Source organism: Leucopleurus acutus (genome assembly GCF_964270905.1).
Source record: "Leucopleurus acutus genome assembly, chromosome: 13".
In the NCBI taxonomy this organism is placed as follows: domain Eukaryota; kingdom Metazoa; phylum Chordata; class Mammalia; order Artiodactyla; family Delphinidae; genus Leucopleurus; species Leucopleurus acutus.
In genome coordinates this window covers 39,143,012-39,163,908 of record NC_139155.1, presented here as the reverse complement: position 1 = coordinate 39,163,908, position 20,897 = coordinate 39,143,012, and the positions used below count along the sequence as shown (strand labels likewise).

At 37.3% G+C, this 20,897-nt stretch overlaps 1 protein-coding gene across 4 annotated transcripts in view; it reads left to right on the top strand.

The window, feature by feature from the left end:
- The window catches only part of KIAA1328, a gene marked incomplete at both ends in the record, with an annotated part of 383,031 nt that overhangs the window by 38,609 nt on the left and 323,525 nt on the right, over nt 1–20,897 (top strand). For 3 of the 4 annotated variants that reach the window (XM_082852723.1, XM_082852722.1, XM_082852724.1), the window contains one exon: nt 16,452–16,567. In XM_082852723.1, the coding sequence (XP_082708849.1) occupies nt 16,452–16,567 (116 nt within the window). Of the gene's footprint in view, nt 1–16,451; nt 16,576–20,897 lie in introns of all 4 variants that reach the window. The other variant, XM_082852721.1, reaches the window with a different exon arrangement.

The following is a 20,897-nucleotide window of genomic DNA, read 5'->3' as shown; positions in this document are numbered from 1 at the left end:
CCCTATCATTCGAATGTTGGTGCGTTTAATGTTGTCCCAGAGGTTTCTAATACTGTCCTCATTTCTTTTCATTCTTTTTTCTTTATTCTGCTCTGTGGTAGTTATTTCCACTATTTTATTTTCCATGTCACGTATCTGTTCTTCTCCTAGTTATTCTGCACTGATTTTTTCTAGAGAGTTTTTAATTTCATTTATTTTTTTGTTCATCATTGTTTCTTTTCTGTTTAGTTCTTCTAGGTCCTTGTTAAATATGTCTTGTATTTTCTCCATTCTTTTTACAAGATTTTGGATCATCTTTACTATCATTATTCTGAATTCTTTTTCAGGTAGACTGCCTATTTCCTCTTCATTTGTTTAGTCTGGTGGGTTTTTACCTTGCTCCTTCATCTACTGTGGTTTTCTCTGTTTTCTCATTTTGCTTAACTTACTGTGTTTCAGGTCTCCTTTTCACAGGCTGCTGGTTCATAGTTCCTATTGTTTTTGGTGTCTGCCCCCAGTGGCTAAGGTTCAGTGGGTTGTGTAGGCTTCCTGGTGTAGGGCACTATTGTCTGTGTTTGGTGGATGAGGCTGGATCTTGTCTTTCTGGTGGTCAGGTCCGTGTCCACTGGTATTTTTTGGGGTGTCTGTGACCGTATTATGAATTTAGGCAGCCTCTCTGCTAATAGGTGGAGTTGTGTTCCTGTCTTGCTAGTTGTTTGGCATAGGGTGTCCTGCGCTGTAGCTCACTGGTTTTTGAGTGGAGCTGGGTTTTAGCGTTGAGATGGAGATCTCTGGGAGAGCTTTCACCATTTGATATTATGTGGAGCTGGGAGGTCTCTGGTGGACCAGTGTCCTGATCTTGGCTCTCCCACTTCAGAGGCATAGTCCTGACAGCTAGCCAGAGCACCAAGACCCTGTCAGCCACATGGCTCAGAAGAAAAGAAAGAAAGAAAGAAAAAAATAAATGAAATAAAGTTATTAAAATAAAAAATTAAGAAAATTATTAAAAATAAAATAAAATAATTAAAAAGTAATAAGAAACAAAGAAAAAGGATAGAAGGAAAAAAAGAGAGAAAGCACACCAAGAAACAAATCCACCAATTATAACAAGCACTAAAAACTATATTAAAAAAAAAAATGGACAGAACCCAGGACAAATGGTAAAAGCAAAGCTATACACACAAAATCACACAAAGCATACACATACACACAAAAAGAGAAAAAGGAAAAAAAATATATATGTAAAAAAAAAAACAAAAAAAGGAAGAGTGCAGCCAAATCAATAAAGAAGTCTACCAATAATAATGAGCTCTAAATACTAAACTAAGATAAACATAAAACCAGAAACCAGTCATTCGCATACAGCAAACCCCAAGTCTACTGTTGCTCTGATAGTCCCCCACCTCAATTTTGGGATGATTTGTTGTCTGTTTAGTTATTCCACAGATGCAGGATCCATCAAGTTCATTGTGGAGATTTAATCTGCTGCTCTTGAGGCTGCTGGGAGAGATTTCCCTTTCTCTTCTTTGTTCGCACAGCTCCAGGGGCTCAGGTTTGGATTTGGCCCCACCTCTGCATGTAGGTCACCTGAGGGCATCTGTTCCCGCCCAGACAGGGCGGGGTTAAATAAGCAGCTGTTTAGGAGGCTCTGGCTCACTCAGGCTCGGTAGAGGGAGGGGCATAGAATTCGGGGCGAGCCTGAGGTGGCAGAGGCCGGAGTGACATTGCAACAGCCTGTGGTTCACTGTGCGTTCTCCCAGGCAAGTTGTCCCTGGATCATGGGACCCTGGCAGTGGTGGGCTGTACAGGCTCCCAGGAGGGGAGGTGTGGTTAGTGACCCATGCTTGCACACAGGCTTCTTGCTGGCAGCCTTAGCATTTCATGCCTGTCTCTACTATCTGCGCTGATAGCCGCGGCTAGCGCCCCGTCTGTGGAGCTCGTTTAGGCAGTGCTCTGAATCCCCTCTCCTCGCACACCCCCATACAATGGTCTTTTGCCTCTTCGGCAGCTCCAGACTTTTTCCCAGACTCCCTCCTAGCTAGCTGTGGTGCACTAGCCCCCTTCAGGCTGTGTTCACGCAGCCAACCCCAGTCCTCTCCCTGGGGTCTGACCTCCGAAGCCCAAGCCTCAGCTCCCAGCCCCCACCTACCCAGGCAGGTGAGTAGACAAGCCTCTCAAGCTGGTGAGTGCTGGTTGGCACTGATCCTCTGTGCGGGAATCTCTCTGCTTTGCCCTCTGCACCCCTGTTGCTGCACTCTCCTCCATGGCTCTGAAGCTCCCTCCGCACCGCCACCCCCTGTCTCTGCCAGTGAAGGGTCTTCCTAGTGCGTGGAAACATTTCCTCCTTCACAGCTCCCTTCCAGAGGTGCAGGTCCTGTCCCTATTCTTTTGTCTCTGTTTTTTTCTGTTTTCTTTTGCCCTACCCAGGAACGTGGGGAGTTTCTTGCCTTTTGGGAAGTCTGAGGTCTTCTGCCATCATTCAGTAGGTGTTCTGTAGGAGTTGTTCTACAAGTAGATGTATTTCTGATGTATTTGTGGGGAGGAAGGTGATCTCCATGTCTTACCCCTCTGCCATCTTGAAGGTCTCTCTAGTAGTTTTTAAATTAATTGATTAGGACACAACAAAGGGAATTGGATAATATTGAGTGATATTTTATATTCGCTCTTACAGAGCCAGAAATTGCATCTTTATTCACTTTATGGTATACCTTTCCTCCTAATTTTAATGTAATTACACAAATATTAAAATTATCATCTTATTAAAAAAACTGCAATAAAGAAAAATCCCTCTTTGACACTCTCCCTACTTCCCATACATACTCTGTTTATGTTTAGGTTGAGTTTGTTTCTTTTTAACCTTTTTATTTTGAAATAATTTTAGACTTACAGAAAAGTTATGAAGATAGAATTTCCATATATCCTCTACTCAGTTTTCCATACTGTTAACATTTTGCATTATCATAGTACAGTTATCTAAACTAAGAAATTAACAGTAATGTAGTAGTGTCAGTTAAACTATAGATTTTATTCACATTTCACCAATGTCATGTCACTGATAACATTTTTCTAATCCAATATCCAGTTCAGTATCTTGCATCATATTTAGTTGTCACATCTCCTTAGTTTTCTCTAATCTGTGATAATTCTTTGGTCTTTCATAACCTTGGCACTAATCACATATTTTGTGCAATGTCTCTCAATATGGATTTGTCTAGTGTTTTCTCTTGATTAGATTCAGATTATGCATTTTTGGCAAGAATACCACAGAAGCGATGTGCCTTTCCAGTATGTCATAGCAGGGGCTACCTGAAATTAATATGTCTTTTTACTGATGATATTAACCTTGATCACATGATTAAGGTAGCTTTTGCCAGGTTTTTTCACTGTGAAAGCTATTTTTCTCCTTTTAAAGTAATATTAAATTAATTAAATAAGGAGGTCATTAGCCTGAGGAGGCTTTAATGCTTTAGCAGCCTAAATAAGCAAACCGAAACCTATACCTTTAATGCCTCAAGGTTAAGAAATCAAAACCTAAGGACAACCCATAACAAACAGCCACCTGGGCTTTCCTAAATAAGGCAGTTGCTTACACTGTAGCCAGGAAAATACTCTCCTTGCTTGGCTTCCACCCCTTCTCTGTAAAAATCTCTTTCTTAGCTCCTGTGGATAATGTAATAATGCCTCAGGTTATCTTTTAACATTAATAAATATCATAGTCCTATGGGTTATAATCTAATGTTATAGTTATTTTGTTGCTAAAATTGTTCCAGCTTTGAAAATTGGGAGGAAAATAAGAGTTTTCAAAAATAAATTGAGGCATATCACATTTTTAAGACTTTATTTGAGCAAAAATCAAATAGGGCAGCCTTGAACCAGAAGTCGTTGGGAGCCCTCTACGCACAAGAGTGAGGGGAGAGACTTTATTATAAAGCAAGCTCAGAAGCAAAGCAAGGAAAGTATTTGATTGGCTGTAGCTTAAGCAATTGCCTTATTTGGGAAAACTTAGGTGGCTGTTTGTGACAGGTTGTTCTTGGGTTTTTATTCCTTTTTTTAAAAAAATATTTATTTATTTGACTGTGTTGGGTCTTAGTTGCAGCATGCAGGATCTTTTAGTTGTGGCATGCAGGATCTTTTAGTTGCAGCATGTGGGATCTAGTTCCCTGATTAGGGATCGAACTCACGCCCCCTGCATTGGGAGCACAGAGTCTTAGCCACTGCGCCACCAGGTAAGTCCTGGGTTTTGACTTCTTAATCTTGGCACATTATAGGCATAGGTTTTGGTTTGCTTAAGTAGGCTGCTAAGGTACGAGAAGCACCTCAGTCTAATGGCCTCCTTGTTTAATTTAACAGGAGCAAAAACTAATATATAAATATGTATAAATAATTATGTAGCTAAGTCTACATGACTGTAAAGAATGTTGCTCCCAACCTTACACTTAAAAATAAGGTGGAGGGCTTCCCTGGTGGCGCAGTGGTTGAGAGTCTGCCTGCCGATGCAGGGGACGTGGGTTTGTGCCCTGGTCCGGGAAGATCGCACATGCCGCGGAGCGGCTGGGCCCGTGAGCCATGGCCGCTGAGCCTGCGCGTTCCGGAGCCTGTGCTCCGCAACGGGAGAGGCCACAGCAGTGAGGCCCGCATACCGCAAAAAAAAAAAAAAAAAAAAAGAATGTGGAACAAACTGCAAGCTCTGGACATTTCTTGAAACAGAACGCTCAGTTCAACCAGTTAACTCAAAATCTCAGGAGAGACCTGTGCCTACAGGGAAAGATGAGGTGTGAGCACTAGCTTACATGGGGCAGACACCTCTGGAAATGGGTAAGAACATTTCAGCTACAAGAGGCAACAAATTGGTAGAGGCCAGATGTGGGCCGGTAAGAATAGGGAGCCCCCTAGGGCAGCAAGTATAGGGGCAGCTTGAACTCTCTTGCAAACTTTTTCTCCATAGGCCCCACTTGATGAGAGTCCTGATTAAGCATCCCTCCTGGTACAGGCCTGGGAGGAGGAACAACAGTTGTTATGGAAAGTGCGCAAAATATTTCATGGATCCTTCTGTATCTTTGCTATGTAACAAAAACCGTAAGTTTAGGAAGAGGGATTCTGTAAAATGTAGCCTATATGGCACTGGTAAAAACCACTGAAGCGGGTGGTGGAGGTGGGATAAACTGGGAGATTGGGATTGACATATATACACTAATATGTATAAAATAGATAACTAAAAAGAACCTGCTGTATAAAAAAAATAAATTAAAGAAAAAAGATAAAAAAACAACACTGAAGTTGGGGGTGAGCAGAAAATAACTTGGTGGGAGGGCAGGGTTACATGCTGATCACAGAACTATGGAGGAGAGACAGGAGCACTTGTAAGACTCAGGCATACAGTCTGATTAGCACAAGCCTAATTAGAATAATAGAGAATACCACTCCAATCCAGACCCCCATCCCTAGACTAATAAGTGTCTAATAAAAGTAGCAGTTGAGGACTTCCCTGGTGGCGCAATGGTTGAGAGTCCGCCTGCCGATGCAGGGGACACGGGTTCGTGCCCCGGTCCGGGAAGATCGCACATGCCGTGGAGTGGCTGGGCCCGTGAGCCATGGCCGTTGAGCCTGCGCGTCCGGAGCCTGTGCTCCGCAACGGGAGAGACCACAACAGTGAGAGGCCTGCGTACCGGAAAAAAAAAAAAAAAAAAAAGTAGCAGTTGAATACTAATGAGAACCTCACAAGAGACAGACCCTCTAGAGGGGAAAACTGAAAGCTAAGGGTGGAGCAGACATTGAGGAAAACATCTGGTCCACTTGAGGGGGTGATTATGCCTAGAGGAATTTGAAGCCTGTGGTGTGCTGAGGGTAACCGTAGCAACAGTAAACCTTAAACCTGCCTAACATGTGATTAGATAAATACAACCTCTACCCTAAACACCTGGCCAAAGGAAAAGTCTGCTCATTACCAAGCATAGAAATTATTTGCCTCAGTTACTACTGTCCTACCCAAGATATCCAGATATTAATAAAACTATGAGTATATGAAAAGGCAAGAGAAAACAACATGTTGGAAAGAGATAAAGCAGCAGATGCAGGTGGAATGATCTGATGAGGAGTTTAAAGTGACTGATTAATGTTAAAATCTGTATTAGTTATCTATGGCTGCCTAACATTATCACAAAATTTTAGCCATTTAAAATACTAGTAAGCTTCCCAGAGGCCCCATTGTTTGAGAGAATTTGTGAGACCCAACCTTAATGTCTTCAAAGTGCTTTTCATTTGACTCTATTGAGGCATCAACTTTGATGTTTCTGAGGTCTTCAAAAGAAGTTATTACCTAGTCTTTATCTCCAGAGCTTTATTTTCCTGGCAGTGTCCTGGTTTTGAAATCTACTCAGAAGACATTTCTTAATTTTAGCAGTTTTGCTATCTGGAGAGGCTGAGAATTTTTGAAACTATGAAAATCCTGCCTCATTTTGGTTTAATAGTCTTTCCTTCAACTTATCTCTCTCTTCTCCCAATTTACTGTAAACACCAGGAAGAAACCAGGCAGTACTTTCAACACTTTACTTGGAAATCTCCTTAGATTAGTTACCCAGTTCATTAGGCACATTTCCTCCTTTCCACATTTCTAAGGATGTTGGTAAACTTTCTACCATCACATGTATTACTTCTCCTTCCTACAATTTCCAGTTATGTCTTCCTGAGACTGAGTTTCTCAGTTCCTTGCTGACTATTGGCTAGAGGCCTCCTTAGTTCCTTGCTGACTATTGGCTAGAGGCCTCCCTTAGTTTCTTGTTTCTAGGGCCTTTCCATATGGTAGATTACAACTTGGCAACTGGCTCCCATCAGAGTAAGCAAGAGCAGTCAAGACAGAAGTCACTATATTTTGGTAATCTAGTTTCAGAAGTTACATTCAGTTAACTTTGATAATCACTAGGTCAGTCCATACTCAAGGGGAGGGAATTAAAGAAGGACATGAATAGCAAGAGACAGGGATCACCAGGACCCATTTTAGAGGCTGGCTACCGCAATAACATTGTGATTTTCCTAAATTTACTTGTTCTGATATATTTTCTCTGATTCCTTAATATTGTTTACATAACAGTCATATCATTGGCACATAAAATTTTACTTCTTTCCAATCTGTATGCATTTTATTTTATTTTCTTGCATTATTGCACTGGCTAGGACCTCCAATCATTATTGAATAGAGGTAGTAATAGTTGACACTCTTGCCTTATTCCTAAAGTACAAGGAAAGGGACAAAGTGCTCTTTTTTCATCCTCATAGATATGATACTGGAGGTTTTTCATGGATGTTCTTTATTAGATTGAAGAAGTTCCTTCAGTTCCTAGATTGTAGAAGAGTTTTTATTATGAATAAGGTGAAGTTTGACAAATGCCTTTTCTGCATTTAGAGATGATTATGTAAGATTTCTCCTTTATTCTATTAATATGGTGAATTACATCAGTTAATTTTCAACTCTTAAATAAATCTTGCCTTCCTGGGCTAAACTGAACTTGGATATATTTTCTTTTTGTAACACTGAATTTGCTTTGCTAATTGTTTTTTAGGATTTTTTCCGCTATATTTATTAGATAGATTGGACTATAATTTTTGTTTTCCATAAGTCCTTGTTAGATTTTGGTATTAAGATTATTATGGGGCTTCCCTGGTGGCACAGTGGTTGAGAGTCCACTTGCCGATGCAGGGGACACGGGTTCGTGCCCTGGTCCGGGAAGATCCCACATGCTGCGGAGCGGCTGGGCCCGTGAGCTATGGCTGCTGGGCCTGTGCGTCCAGAGCCTGTGCTCCGCAACGGGAGAGACCACAACAGTGAGAGGCCCGCGTACCGGAAAAAAAAAAAAATAGAAAATTATTATGGCTGCTTCATAAAATGAGTATATACTTGAACTGAAAGAAATAACCAGTGAATATTAGAATGTTAACTTTTGGGGGGTTCAAATTTAAACATGAATTTAAATTGTCAGACATCTCACAGCTTTAAGTATTACATATCATGCTGCCTCTTATGCTTTGTTCCTTGGAAAATGTGTTTTATTCTTTTAAAGCAACATGTTTTTTTTATCAGTTTTCTCTGTACCTGATCTTTCTTCCTGTATTCAGATTCATTTTTGTCATTTCCATTTTTGATGTCTTAACTATTATATAAATTTTAGGGGAAATCATGCATTCCACCTTTCATCTCAGACTTCTTATTTTAGGTATAGTTAATGTACAATATTGTATAAGTTTCAGATGTACATGTTACTTGTGTTCTTTTTGATGGTAGCCATGCTGACAGGTGTGAGGTAATATCTTATTGTGGTTTTAACTTTCATTTCCCTGATGATTAACAATGTTGAGCATCTTTTCATGTGCCTGTAAGCCATCTGTATGTCTTCTTTGGAAAAATGTCTATTCAGATCTTCTGCCCATTTTTTAATCAGGTTGTTTGCTTTTTTGATGTTGAGTATAAGCTGTTTATACATTTTGAATATTAACCCCTTATCATCATATCATTTGCAAATATTTTCTCCCATTCGGTAGGTTGTCTTTTCATTTTGTAGATGGTTTCCTTTGCTGTGCAAAAGCTTTTAAGTTTAATTAGGTCCCGTTTGTTTATTTTTGCTTTTGTTTCTTCTGCTTTAGGGGATAGATCCATAAATATTGTTACGATTTATGTCAAAGAGTGTTCTGCCTGTATTTTCTTCTAGGAGTTTTATGGTTTCTGGTGTTACATTTAGGTCTTTAATCCACTTTGAGTTTATTTTTGTGTATGGTGTTAGAGAATGTTCTAATTTCATTCTTTTACATGTAGTTGTCCAGTTTTCCGAGCACCATTTACTGAAGAGACTGTTTTTTTCTCCATTGTATATTCTTGCTTCCTTTGTTGTAGATTAACTGACCATAAGTGTATGGGTTTATTTCTGGACTCTTTATTCTGTTCCTTTGATCTAAATGTCTTTTTTTATGCCAGCACCATACTGTTTTGATTAGTGCAGCTATGTAGTATAGTCTGAAGTAAGGCAGTGTGATTTCTCCAGTTCTGTTCTTCTTTTTCAAGATTGTTTTGGCTATTCGGGGTCTTTTGTGTTTCCACACAATTTTTAAAAATTATTTGTTCTAGTTCTGTGAAAATGTCCTTTGTATTTTGATAGGGATTGCATTGAATCTGTAAATTGCCTTGGGTAATACGGTCATTTTAGCAATATTAATTCTTCCAATACACGAACACAGCATATCTTTCCATCTGTTTGTGTTGTCCTCAGTTTCTTTCATCAGTGTCTCATGGTTTTCTGAGTACAGGTCTTTTACCTCTTTAGGTTGGTTCATTCCTAGGTTTTTTATTCTTTTTGATGCAATTGTAAATGGGATTTTTTCCTTATTTTCTCTTTCTGATAGTTCATTGTTTGTGTATAGAAATGTGACATATTTCTGAATATTAATTTTGTATCTTACAACTTTACCGAGCTCATTGATGAGTTCTAGTAGTTTTTTGGTGGCATCTTTAGGATTTTCTATGTATAGTATCATATCATCTGCAAACAGTGACAGTTTTACTTCTTTCTTCCCAATTTGGATTCCTTTGATTTATTTTTCAGTTTTTTTAAAGTGTATTCACAGAGTTGTGCAGTCATCACCACAATCAATTTTAGAACATTCTCATTACATCAGAATGAAATCCTGTACCCATTAGCAGTCACTCCTCACTTCTCACCAACCTTCCTGGCCCTAGACAACCACTCTTTAGTTTTGTCTCAATGAATTTGCCTATTTTGGATATTTCATATACATAGAATTATATAATATGTAGTCTTTTTAAACTAGTTTCTTTAACTTAGCATGATAACTTCAAGGTTTATTTCTGTGGTAGCATGTATTAGTATCTCATTTCTGTTTATTGCCAAATAATATTAAATTTTATAGGCAGTACCACATTTAACTTATCTGTTCATTTATTGATGGCATTTGGGTTATTTATACTTTTTATTATTATGGATAATGCTGCTGTGAACATATATGTGTAAGGTTTTTTTTGGTTTTTTTTTTTGCGATACGCGGGCCTCTCACTGTTGTGGCCTCTCCCGTTGCGGAGCACAGGCTCTGGATGCGCAGGCTCAATGGCCATGGCTCACGGGCCCAGCCGCTCCGCGGCATGTGGGATCTTCCCAGACCGGGGCACGAACCCGTGTCCTCTGCATCGGCAGGTGGACTCTCAACCACTGCGCCACCAGGGAAGCCCTATGTGTAAGTTTTTGTGTGGACATACATTTTCATTTCTCTTGGGTACATGTCTAGGAATGCTGGGTCAAATAGTAACTCTGTTTAACTTTTTGAGGAACTGCCAGACTGTTTTCCAGAGAGGCTGCACCGTTTTATGTTTCCACCAGAAATCTGTGAAGATTCTTATCTGTCCTTTTGCATAATGGCTAATGATGTTGAACATATTTCCATGTACTTTTTGTCTATTTGTGTATCTTCTTTGAAGAAATATCTATTCAGATCCTTTTAAATTGGGTTGTCTTTTTTAATTTAATATTTATTTATTTATTGGCTGCGTTGAGTCTTCGTTGCTGTGTTCAGGCTTTCTCTAGTTGTGGCGAGTGGGGGCTACTCTTCGTTGTGGTGCACAGGCTTCTTATTGCAGTGGCTTCTCTTGTTGCGGAGCACAGGTTCTAGGCATGCGGGCTTCAGTAGTTGTGACACCCAGGCTCAGTAGTTGTGGCACGTGGGCTCTAGAGTGCAGGCTCAGTAGTTGTGGCAACAGGGCTTAGTTGCTCCGCGGCATGTGAGGTCTTCCTGGACCAGGGTTCGAACCCGTGTCCCCTGCATTGGCAGGCGGATTCTTAACCACTGTGCCACCAGGGAAGTCCGGGTTGTCTTCTTATTGTCGAGTTCTCAGTGTTCTTTATATATTCCATTTACAAGTCCTTTATCAGATATATTATTTGCAAAAATCGATCCCATTCTGTGCATTGTTTTTTCACTTTCTTGATGGTGTCATTTGAAGCACAAATGTTTTTAAGTTTTGATGAAGTCCAATCTATTTTTGTTGTTGTTGCTTGTGTTTTCGGTGTCATATCTAAGAAACCATTGCCTAATTCAAGGTTGTGAAGATTTATGCCAATATTTTCTTCCAAGAGTTTATAGTTTTAGCTCTCACATCTTGGTCTTTAATTCATTTAGAGTTAATTTTTGTAAATGCTGTGAGTTATAGGGGCCCAACTTTATTCTTTTGCATGTGGATAGCAAGTTCTCCCTGCACTGCATGTTGAAAAGACTGTTTTTTCCCTTTTATTTTCTTGTTACCCTGGTTGAAAAATCAGTTTATTATAAAAATGAGTGTTTATTTATGTTTAATTCATCTATATGTCTGTTTTTATGCCAGTACCACACTCTTGATTATTGTAGTTTTGTAGTAGGTTTTAAAATTGGCAAGGGTGAGATCCCCATCTTTTTCTCCTTTTTCAGGAATATTTTAGGTTATCTGAGTCCCTTTCATTTCCATATGAGTTTTAGGATTGGATCAATTTGTTAATTTCTGCAAATAAACCTGCTGAGATTTTAATAGAGATTGAGTTGAATCTGAAGATCAATGTGGGGAGTACTGCCATCTTAACAATGTTAAGTCTTCCAGTCATGAACATGGAATGTCTTTCCATTAATACAGGTGTTTAATTTCTTTTGACAATGTTTTCATAGTTTCCAGTGTACAGGTCTTGCTTCTTCTGTTGAATTTATTCCTTTGTATTTTATTTTTCTTGATGCAGACATACATGGAATTGATTCCTTAATTTCTTTTGGGGGTTGTTCACTATCATTGTATAAACATATAGTTGACTTTTGTATATTAATCTTTTATCCTGTAACCTTGCTGAACTCTTTTATTAGTTGTAATAGTTTTTAAGTGGATTTTTTAGATTTTCTGTGTACAAAATTGTGTCACGCAAAATAGAGATGGTTTGACTTCTTTCTTTAGAATCTAGATACCTTTTATTTCTTTTCCCTACCTAATTGCCCTGACTATAATCTCTAATACAAAGTTGACTTGCAGTGGCGAGAGCAGACATCCTTGACTTGTTTGTGATCACAGGGGGAAAGCACTTAGTCTTTCACCATTAAATATGGTATTAGATGTGGGTTTTTCGTAGATGGCCTTTTTCAGGTTGAGGAAGTTTCCTTTTCTTCCTATTTACTGAGGTTTTTTTTTTTTTAATCATGAATCATTGTTGGATTTTTTCAAACCCTTTTCTGCATCTATTTAGATGATCATGTGGTTTTTGTCCTTTATTTTATTGATATGGTATATTACATTAATTGATGTTTGATTATTAAACCAACTTTTCATTCCTGGGTTAAATTCCAGTTAGGCATGATGTATAATCCTTTTTTTTTTTTTTTTTAAATGTTCCTGGATTGTGCTTGCTGGTATTTTGTTGAGGATTTTTGCATCTACATTCATTTGCTGTTGTTTTGTAGCTCTTAGAGCTCTTTTGACATAGATTGCTGTGTTTCTCGTTTCTTAAAGCACCTTTGTTCCTTTAGACAGTACATTTTAAATTACAGTCAAATGTTAAAATTTGTAAAGAGGGCATTAAGATGATTTCACTGCCATATATATATATATTTGTATAAATATATTTTTTTAATGATGAAAGCTCTTCTTTTTCACCATGCATGTACATTTGCTTAGAAACAGTATATCCCTTTCTGTCTGCTAGATGTTCTGTGAAATCTAGGACATCTAATCTCTCTAAATCTTATCCACTAAGTTAATATTGAGAATTTATAGAATGCTACCAGCATTCTCTGCTTCCAAATGTGAGATATCAATCAGGGAAAGAAATTTATCTGGTTGACCATTGGTGAGCTCTAACTAATTCTCTTTGGGATAGAAGCTTCGTTGCCTTGACCTTGTCTTTCACATTAGAAAGACATTTCTGGAGTACCTAGAAGAACATTGGGGATATGTAAAGCCATAAAATAAATCTCTTCCTAGAACATTAGTTTTACTAAAAAGTTTAGAATAGATGGGTATGGGGAAACTTTTTATATTAAAACAGAAAAGATTGTTTTATGGAGAAAAATACAGAATGTGCAGGGATGTTTAAGCTAAAACATAAGCCTTCAAGGAAACTCAGGTTTTTTGCCATGGTTTTCAGCCGAACCACCCAACTCTAAGTGTATGAATTATCATTCCTTGTGAGATAAGAGTACAGTTTGTGGACATAATTGAGAAATACTCTGAGGTGTTAAATAAATGCTGAAATGATTATTTCTTTATGAACAGACTATTGTCCTCCTTGTAAATAATTAACAAATCAACACTGGGAATATCCTCTTGACCAGAGTTTTCAACTTTTCTATCCTATTAGTCAAATATTTCCCTTTTTTGTGTTTACATTCTCATTTTGTTAACTAGCTTATTGCTGTACTCTAAATGAGATAGAGGATTAGGTATTTTTATGTTACTTTGTGGTCTGAGAATGCTTTGATAAAAATGTAGATCATGATACCAGATAATTTCTCATACATACACCTCATGGGAAATATTATTGAACATAAATTAAACAGGAAGACATATTTCAGAGTGGATATAAAATCTCGAGTTTGTTTTATTGGCAAGTCCTTTGCATTTAAAGGCTGTATTAATACACTTGCTCCTATTAACTATGCTAATAGACCACAGAGAAGCCATGCATATCTTTAGATAGGCCTATAGAAGTGTTGCCTTTTGTGCTTAACACAGCTTGTTAAGTTTATAGCCTTCCAGAGCATAATAATTGCTAACGGGTAGTCTAATCATAGCAGCGTAACAGAAAATATTTTCTTTTTTTTAAAAAAAAAAGCCCTGTTTAAATAGTGTAGCAACAAAATTTTTAAATATCTCTAGAAACTAAATTTAGGAAAGAGTGGTTCTTCTGGATAGAGCACTTTAAGTTTTGGGAGAAGCTCATTATAGCCACTGGCATTATTGAATATATGTACAAGCATTTTTTGCCGTCAGTGATCCCTAGAGTTTTCATGGATTTTCTTCAGGTTTGACAAAGGGAGTAAGTAAATGCTGGGGTATATGTTCTGACCTGGCAGTCTCTAGACATACTTTCTTCATTTACTTTAATGTTAGGTAAATGTGGCAGTGTACTTTGTTGTTACTGTTTTTATGACCTTGGAAGCCTTGCTTTCTTGAAAAAACAAATCTTTGGGTCATTCCTCATATTTATTTGGCTTTTATGAATGGAATTGAAATGACAGGGGCCATTGTGAGGTTCCTTTCGGATATCCCATAACTGGATAAACTTACTGTGATTATTTTTTCCTATAGTAGGCATTCAGTTAATATTTTTTAATAAGTAAATGAAAATAAATCTTCTCTTATCTGCTTATGGATTTTCCTCTTCAGTCTCATCTTTAAGATTTGACCAATCTAAACAGGGAGAGAACTTGCCACATATTTTCTCACCTTGACAGTGTTTATTCTCTCCTTACAATATATAGCATTACCTATTTCATCTTTCTTTTATGCATAATCCTACAGATTCATCACTTCTTTTGTTTTACGTTAACCTCATGCGAAATTTTGCATCATTACACTTTTTAATATTTCTCTTGTCATCCTCTTCCACTGCCTCTTTCATCCTATGGCTGTAGCTTTTGCATAGATTACAGTATTGTATGCCTTGTACCCTGACCAGATGTTTGTTAACATCTTTCTTATTTCTTTACAAATGCTCTCCATATTTGTAAAGGACATATATATAGTTCCAGTATGTTTATAGTATAGTAAAGGAAATTATAGAACTTAAGCTGGAAGGAATTTTTAAAATTGTCTAGCCTTTTTTGTTTATGAGTGGGAGTAATGATGCCCAGAGAAATAAGCATGCTTTGCCACAGTCACCATATGTACGTGGTTTTCTGATTTACAGTTTGGGGGTGTACTTGATCTGGAACAGTTTCCTAGCAAAGGTGTTTCAGAAGCCAGTTGATAGATTGAAGAGGAGTGATTTGGATGATAGAATGAATTAATGGTTCAAATGTTTGACAATTTTAGAAAAAACTTAAGAGGCAGTGGGGAATTACTGTGAAAGATGTTAGTATAAATGTGGCTGAGGATAATGACAAGAATAGCGAAGGCATTGTAAAGAGATGGCAACAAGGGAGCAGGCTAACCTGAGACGAGATTATAAATCCTCTACGTATGTGTATATTTGTTCCTTGTTTAGTTGTGTGGATTCCTTGTAATTGTATCAGTATTAGAGATTATGCTCGTAGAAAGAAGGTCCTGAGTCCCATACATGAGCCTAGTAGTATGCTAAATGTAAATAATAGGAGTCGGGAAAATGATTGGAATGTCATGATAAGCAAGAAAAAATAAAGCTATTTTTTGAACATTACTATATGCCCTGCACTTTCACACAAATTAATTCAAAGACAAGATGCAGTCAACTCTTGAACATTCAAAATTCTAATTTTCATTCTGTTATTTCATTGATCTTAATATCTCCACCAGAAAGCTAGCAACAAAGGAAAGGCTGTGGAGTTCATGTTATTCAGAAATTGCTCTGGTGGAGTACAGGTGTGGGAGGAAATAAATTTAGATGCTCAAAGAAAAGATTTGGCTTCCCTGTGGATTTCACTAACACATATCCCTGTGTGATCTTATAGAATAAAATGTGTTGTACTCTCTTTGGAGAATTAATCACCAGTGACAGAAATTCAGAGCTAACATCTCTGTTCACAGAGTAACATGAAAATTAGGGTTGTCATTTTAAGGTAAGTTCTAATGTTTAGTTTTTTTTCCCCCCTCTGTGCTCTTATCAGAAACCACCCATTTTTGATAGGATTGAGTTGGAATACCTTTCAGAGTTAAGCATTAAAGATATGTATTTTTGGTCAGTGTTTTTTACTTTATAACCCCTTTTTGAACTAAGAATAAATGTGCAAACCTTTTTGTATCTTAATGCCATTTAAAAATTCCAGTCCAGTTATTTATATGCTACTGAAGATTGCAGGGTATTAGTACCAGGAAAAAGTAAAATCACCTATGTATGTTTAATGCAATATTTACGTAGTATATATGTTGTTTATTTTATTGACAGGGTTTAAATAGAAGTATGAAAAAGATCTAAATCAAAATAAATTGTGCCTTATTTGATAATGAAAAGGTAAAACCTTTGTTTTAAAAATTCGATATTTTTCAGTCTTGGATCATAATTGGGAACCCATAAAGTATAGGACTTTCCATATTTAAGACAGTTCTGATTATTGCAAAAGTTCTTGATGTAAAAACCACATGCATATTTTATTACAAAGGTGTGGAATATTGCCTTGTGAAAGGTTAATTTTAAAAAATTCAAAAAACATAAAGTATCCCTGAAGAAACCAGCATACCTCTGGAATAAATCTAGTTTTGGTAAACCACAGCTGTAGGCACATATTTTATTTTATTCTCATGGGCATTTTCTTTTCACTTGTATTTCTTTCAGAGTAAGTGAGGAAAAGGAAGTAACAGAAGAAAGACTCAAAGCTGAGCAGGAATCATTTGAGAAGAAGATCAGGCAGTTGGAAGAACAGAATGAACTGATCATAAAAGAAAGGGAAGATATCCTTTTTGAAAGTCCTCTTTCTTAACGTGCAGAAAGTTTGACTCTTTCATGAAGAAAATGTAAACTCCAGAGAAATAATTGTTTTAATTTATAACAGAGAGTAAATCTGCATGGGCTGCCATTTTTAGGCAATCAGAACGACACTTAACAGCATGTGTTGTTGCTTCCTTTGTGCTTGATACAGTCGTCCAGCTGTTCCACTGCTGCTGTTATACTGTGGAGCACACATTTGTCAATTCAAAGAGACAATAAGAAATTTGGGCATTAAAATGTAGTATTGGAACTTTATTAAATTCCGTTCCACTACTGTAATTGAGCCTGAACCCTCTTTGTCTTTGGTATTCTTTCTATGTAAAGCTTTGACAGTTCTAAGGAATTCTATTCTGAAATCATAAAAATAAAAAAAATCCGTTGTAACTTATAGATGTTGTAATTGATAAATGTTTATACTGCAACATAATACTACCAAACTATTCTCATGGAAGAGAAAACTGTTGGGTTTAGAATTAGAGAGAGGGTTATGTGTGTGTGAGTGTAAATATGTATAATTTCATTATTTGTAAGAAAGTAAAATTAAAAATGGTGTTTTAACTTAAGAATTGTACTTTAAGGGATATGTGAGTTGAAATAAGCATATTTCTGAAGTTTGCTTTGACTGGGTAGATACTTATCTTTGGGTGTTTTTTGCAGTGACATTGGTATAAAAGAGAAGTGACTGTCCCTAAAGTTAGGATCTGCCAGCTAAAGGAGTATGTGAATGCTTAAAGGAACGATTGTCCTTATTGTCAGTAGCATCATTTACTTGATTTTTTTTTTTTTTAGATTTTTTTTTTGATGTTGACCATTTTTTAAGTCTTTATTGAATTTGTTACAATATTGCTTCTGTTTTATGTTTTGGTTTTTTGGCCCCAAGGCATGTGGGATCTTAGCTCCCCGACCAGGGATTCAACCCGCACCCCCTGCATTGGAAGGTAAAATCGTAACCACTGGACCACCAGGGAAGTCCCCCATTTACTTGATTTTAATAATTTTTTTGAAGATTCTTTGAGTGTCAAAAATGATCATGTATTGACAGTAACTATACCTTTGTGAAAACCAGGGAAATAGAAGCATAAAGATAAATTAATTCACTGGAAAAAAAAGCACAAAAAATAACAATAAAAATTGAGTTCTGAACTTGTATTTTTCAAACAGTGGGAGTGCATGATTGCAAATTAATAGAATTCTCCGATTTGATTTGTGGAGTAGAACATTTGTTAGTTTTATGGGCCCCACAGTTTGAAAGGAGTACTTTTTCAATTTTTTTTTTTCTATATTTCTTTAGCATTTGAATAATCATCTTGGGCCTTCTCTTTTCTTTGCTTTCTTTGACTTTATTGTGCTGGGTTGTCAACTCTCAGCCTATGCCCCCACCTCTGTGATTTTCTTCTTGCTACTTTTCTCTCTTGGTTAAAATAGCACTGTTTAGTCAGAATTCACGTCTGTGCTCATCCAGTGTTAGTCTTTCACTTTGCAAAAGGAATAGTGACTCAGGACCCTAGCACTTTCAAGAAAAGGTGGACTAGGAATGCTTTTATTTGTAACAGAAGTTCACTTTACAGGGTCTATTTCTTTGTACATAACAGTTCTGGAGATAAGTGGCCTCTGGCATTGATTCAGTGGCTTAAAGTTTTCAGTGCTGGGTCCATACAGTTCTCTTAGCTTCTTCTAATGGTTGCAGGATTCCAGGTTTCAAGATGGTTACTCCAATTCCAGGCATTACATTTGCATTAAGGCAGAAAGAAAGGGGAAGGAAGATGTTCTGGTAGTTGTGACTCCCTGTCCTTTTTCAAAATACATAAAATCTTTCTCAGGGCATTTCCCTCGACGATGCCCCACAGCAGTCTTTCATGAGATATGTATTGTCCTGAACTTTATCACATGGGCATGCTAACCTGCAAGGGAGGCTGAGGAAGTGAGCGTTTAGCTTATCCAATTTAGACAGTGGGAGGCAGCAGGGAAGGAGATTGGAAATGAAGTCAGCCTCCAACTCTGGTAGCAGAAGTAGGGGAAATTGAAGTCACTTTTTTTAAAAAAATTTTTTAATTTTTATTTTTCTGGCTGCTCCATGCAGTATGTGGGATCTTAGTTCCCCAAACAGGAATCGAACCCATACCCCCTGCATTGGGAGCACGGAGTCTTAACCACTGGACCGCCAGGAAGTCCCTGAAATCACTTTTTAAATACAGAGGAGGTGGTGATACCTTGATCTCCCCGGAACAAGATAAATAAATAAATAAATATTATGTTAAGTGGAATTGGGGTGAGTTGGAGAAATAAAGTGAGAGAAGGAGGAGGTAGCAGACAATTTAGAAATCCTGGCCACAGTTAGGGTGCGACCTAACACACAAAACACACACAAAAATGTGTGGCTGTCTGGTAAAGCAGAATTTAACTTTGGTGGACTATTACATTTAGCACTCTTCTGGATCAAGATTAATTGTATTTAGTGTCGAAGCAGTCTAAACTCAGCATGGTTATGGGCAGAATAGTTTCTTCTATCAGGATGAATATTAAGATACCCCCAGGTGATTGTAGTGACACAGTTTTTCCTGTTTTCTTAGCACATAGGTCAGCAAACTACTGCCATGGGCCAGATCTATCAGGGTGTCAGCTAAGTGCAGCCACACACATTCATTTATGTATCTTCTGTGGCTGTTTTTGCGCTACAGCTGCAAGTGGTGCAGTTGCAACAAAGACCCTGTGGCCTACATAGCCCGAAATATTTATATCTGGCCCTCAGCAGAAAAGTTTGCTCGCCCCCATCTACCTTATAAGATTAAAGTAAAGGAAAAGGCATATAAAGAAGTCAAAGACTTAGACATGTGTTGTAGTTAGACCAATTTTGCATTTGGTATAAAAGGATTTGATTTGAGCGTTTATTATTATTATTGTGAGTGAAGATTGGAGTAAATATTAGACCATGTTCAAAAATTAAAATGGCTTAGTTAGTATAATTGGTTTAATTAAGATTTTTTGTATCACCTAAAGATAAGTGGTATTTGTAGAATTTGTCAAAGAAAAGAGAATGAAAGGTATGATTAAAAAACAGTGACATCCATGGTTTTTATTCCAAGTAGATTGCTCAAGTACAAATCCCCTTTACCAGTATAAACTTGTCAAAGGATAATATAGATGATTTTACAGTACATAAAACTCTGTAAACCTTAGAAACATAAAACAAGGATATGATTTAAAACAATACAGTTTTAACTACAGATGCATTAACCTCTCGTACATGAATGATTCAGACTCATGCATGAAATCAGATAATTTCAAATTATTTTAAAGCCTGTTTCTGTGTGAGGAACTATATGGATTCTGATTTTTGGCATTTTAAAGGTGTGCTATCCTAATTTATGGGTTTTTTGTTTTAAAAGTTCTAATAACAGGATTTATTGATCAACTATACGAACCCAGACCAGTCCAGTCCCTTAGTAGAAAAGAGTAAAGATATTTTACATATTTGCATTTGCATCAGGCTTTTGAAGGATTTGTTCTTACATGAAATAGAGAATTTATTACTAAAACATAAAAATCCTTGGTAGTTTTCAGTCTTTGAACAAAGAAAGCTTATTTCTTGAGAAATTAACTATGTAAATGAATATGCCATTTACAAAGTCAAGCAGTCTGATGAACCTAGTTGATTTTTGCCAGCTAAATGAGTATGAATGGAGAGATAAGTCTGAAATGTAGAGAGAAATATGTCCAATAGGAGTAATTCTAAAAGATGTTAGCATGTAATAGTATAAGACATAGAGGATGTAGCCATTACAAAAGTTGATTAATGTTTGAGCTGATTGTATTTCCAGAACATAGGTCTCAGGTCAGGATGGTATCAAAAGCTTACAGAAGGAAAGTAAAGTCTGATATTTTCTGTTTCACTGTTTTAACTGACAGAGCAAGGGAAGTGACAGAGAAGAAAGCACAATGGGCTTTAGAGTCAAAATTGTTTCAGCACTGCCTAGCTGTCTGACCTTGGGAATGCTACTGAACTTTTCTAAGTCTCTTTTTTCATCTATAATATATGGATAGCTAATAATGCCTTTTTTGCAGGCTTGTTGAAATTTGGCAGGCTCTTTGCGTTGTGTGTGTAAAGAATCTAGCAGTGTTTCATACTTTGGGACACTGAAAAGAAGATAGCAATTCTCGTTATTACTACTGTTAATATGGATGAGGGATGAGTTTACTAGCTTCTCTGTTTCTCACTTCTGTGCCTTTCTTCAGTGGGGTTTTGATGGTTTTCATTAGGTTAAGCAGGTGCTTAGGCTGCCTAGAGGCCCAGTA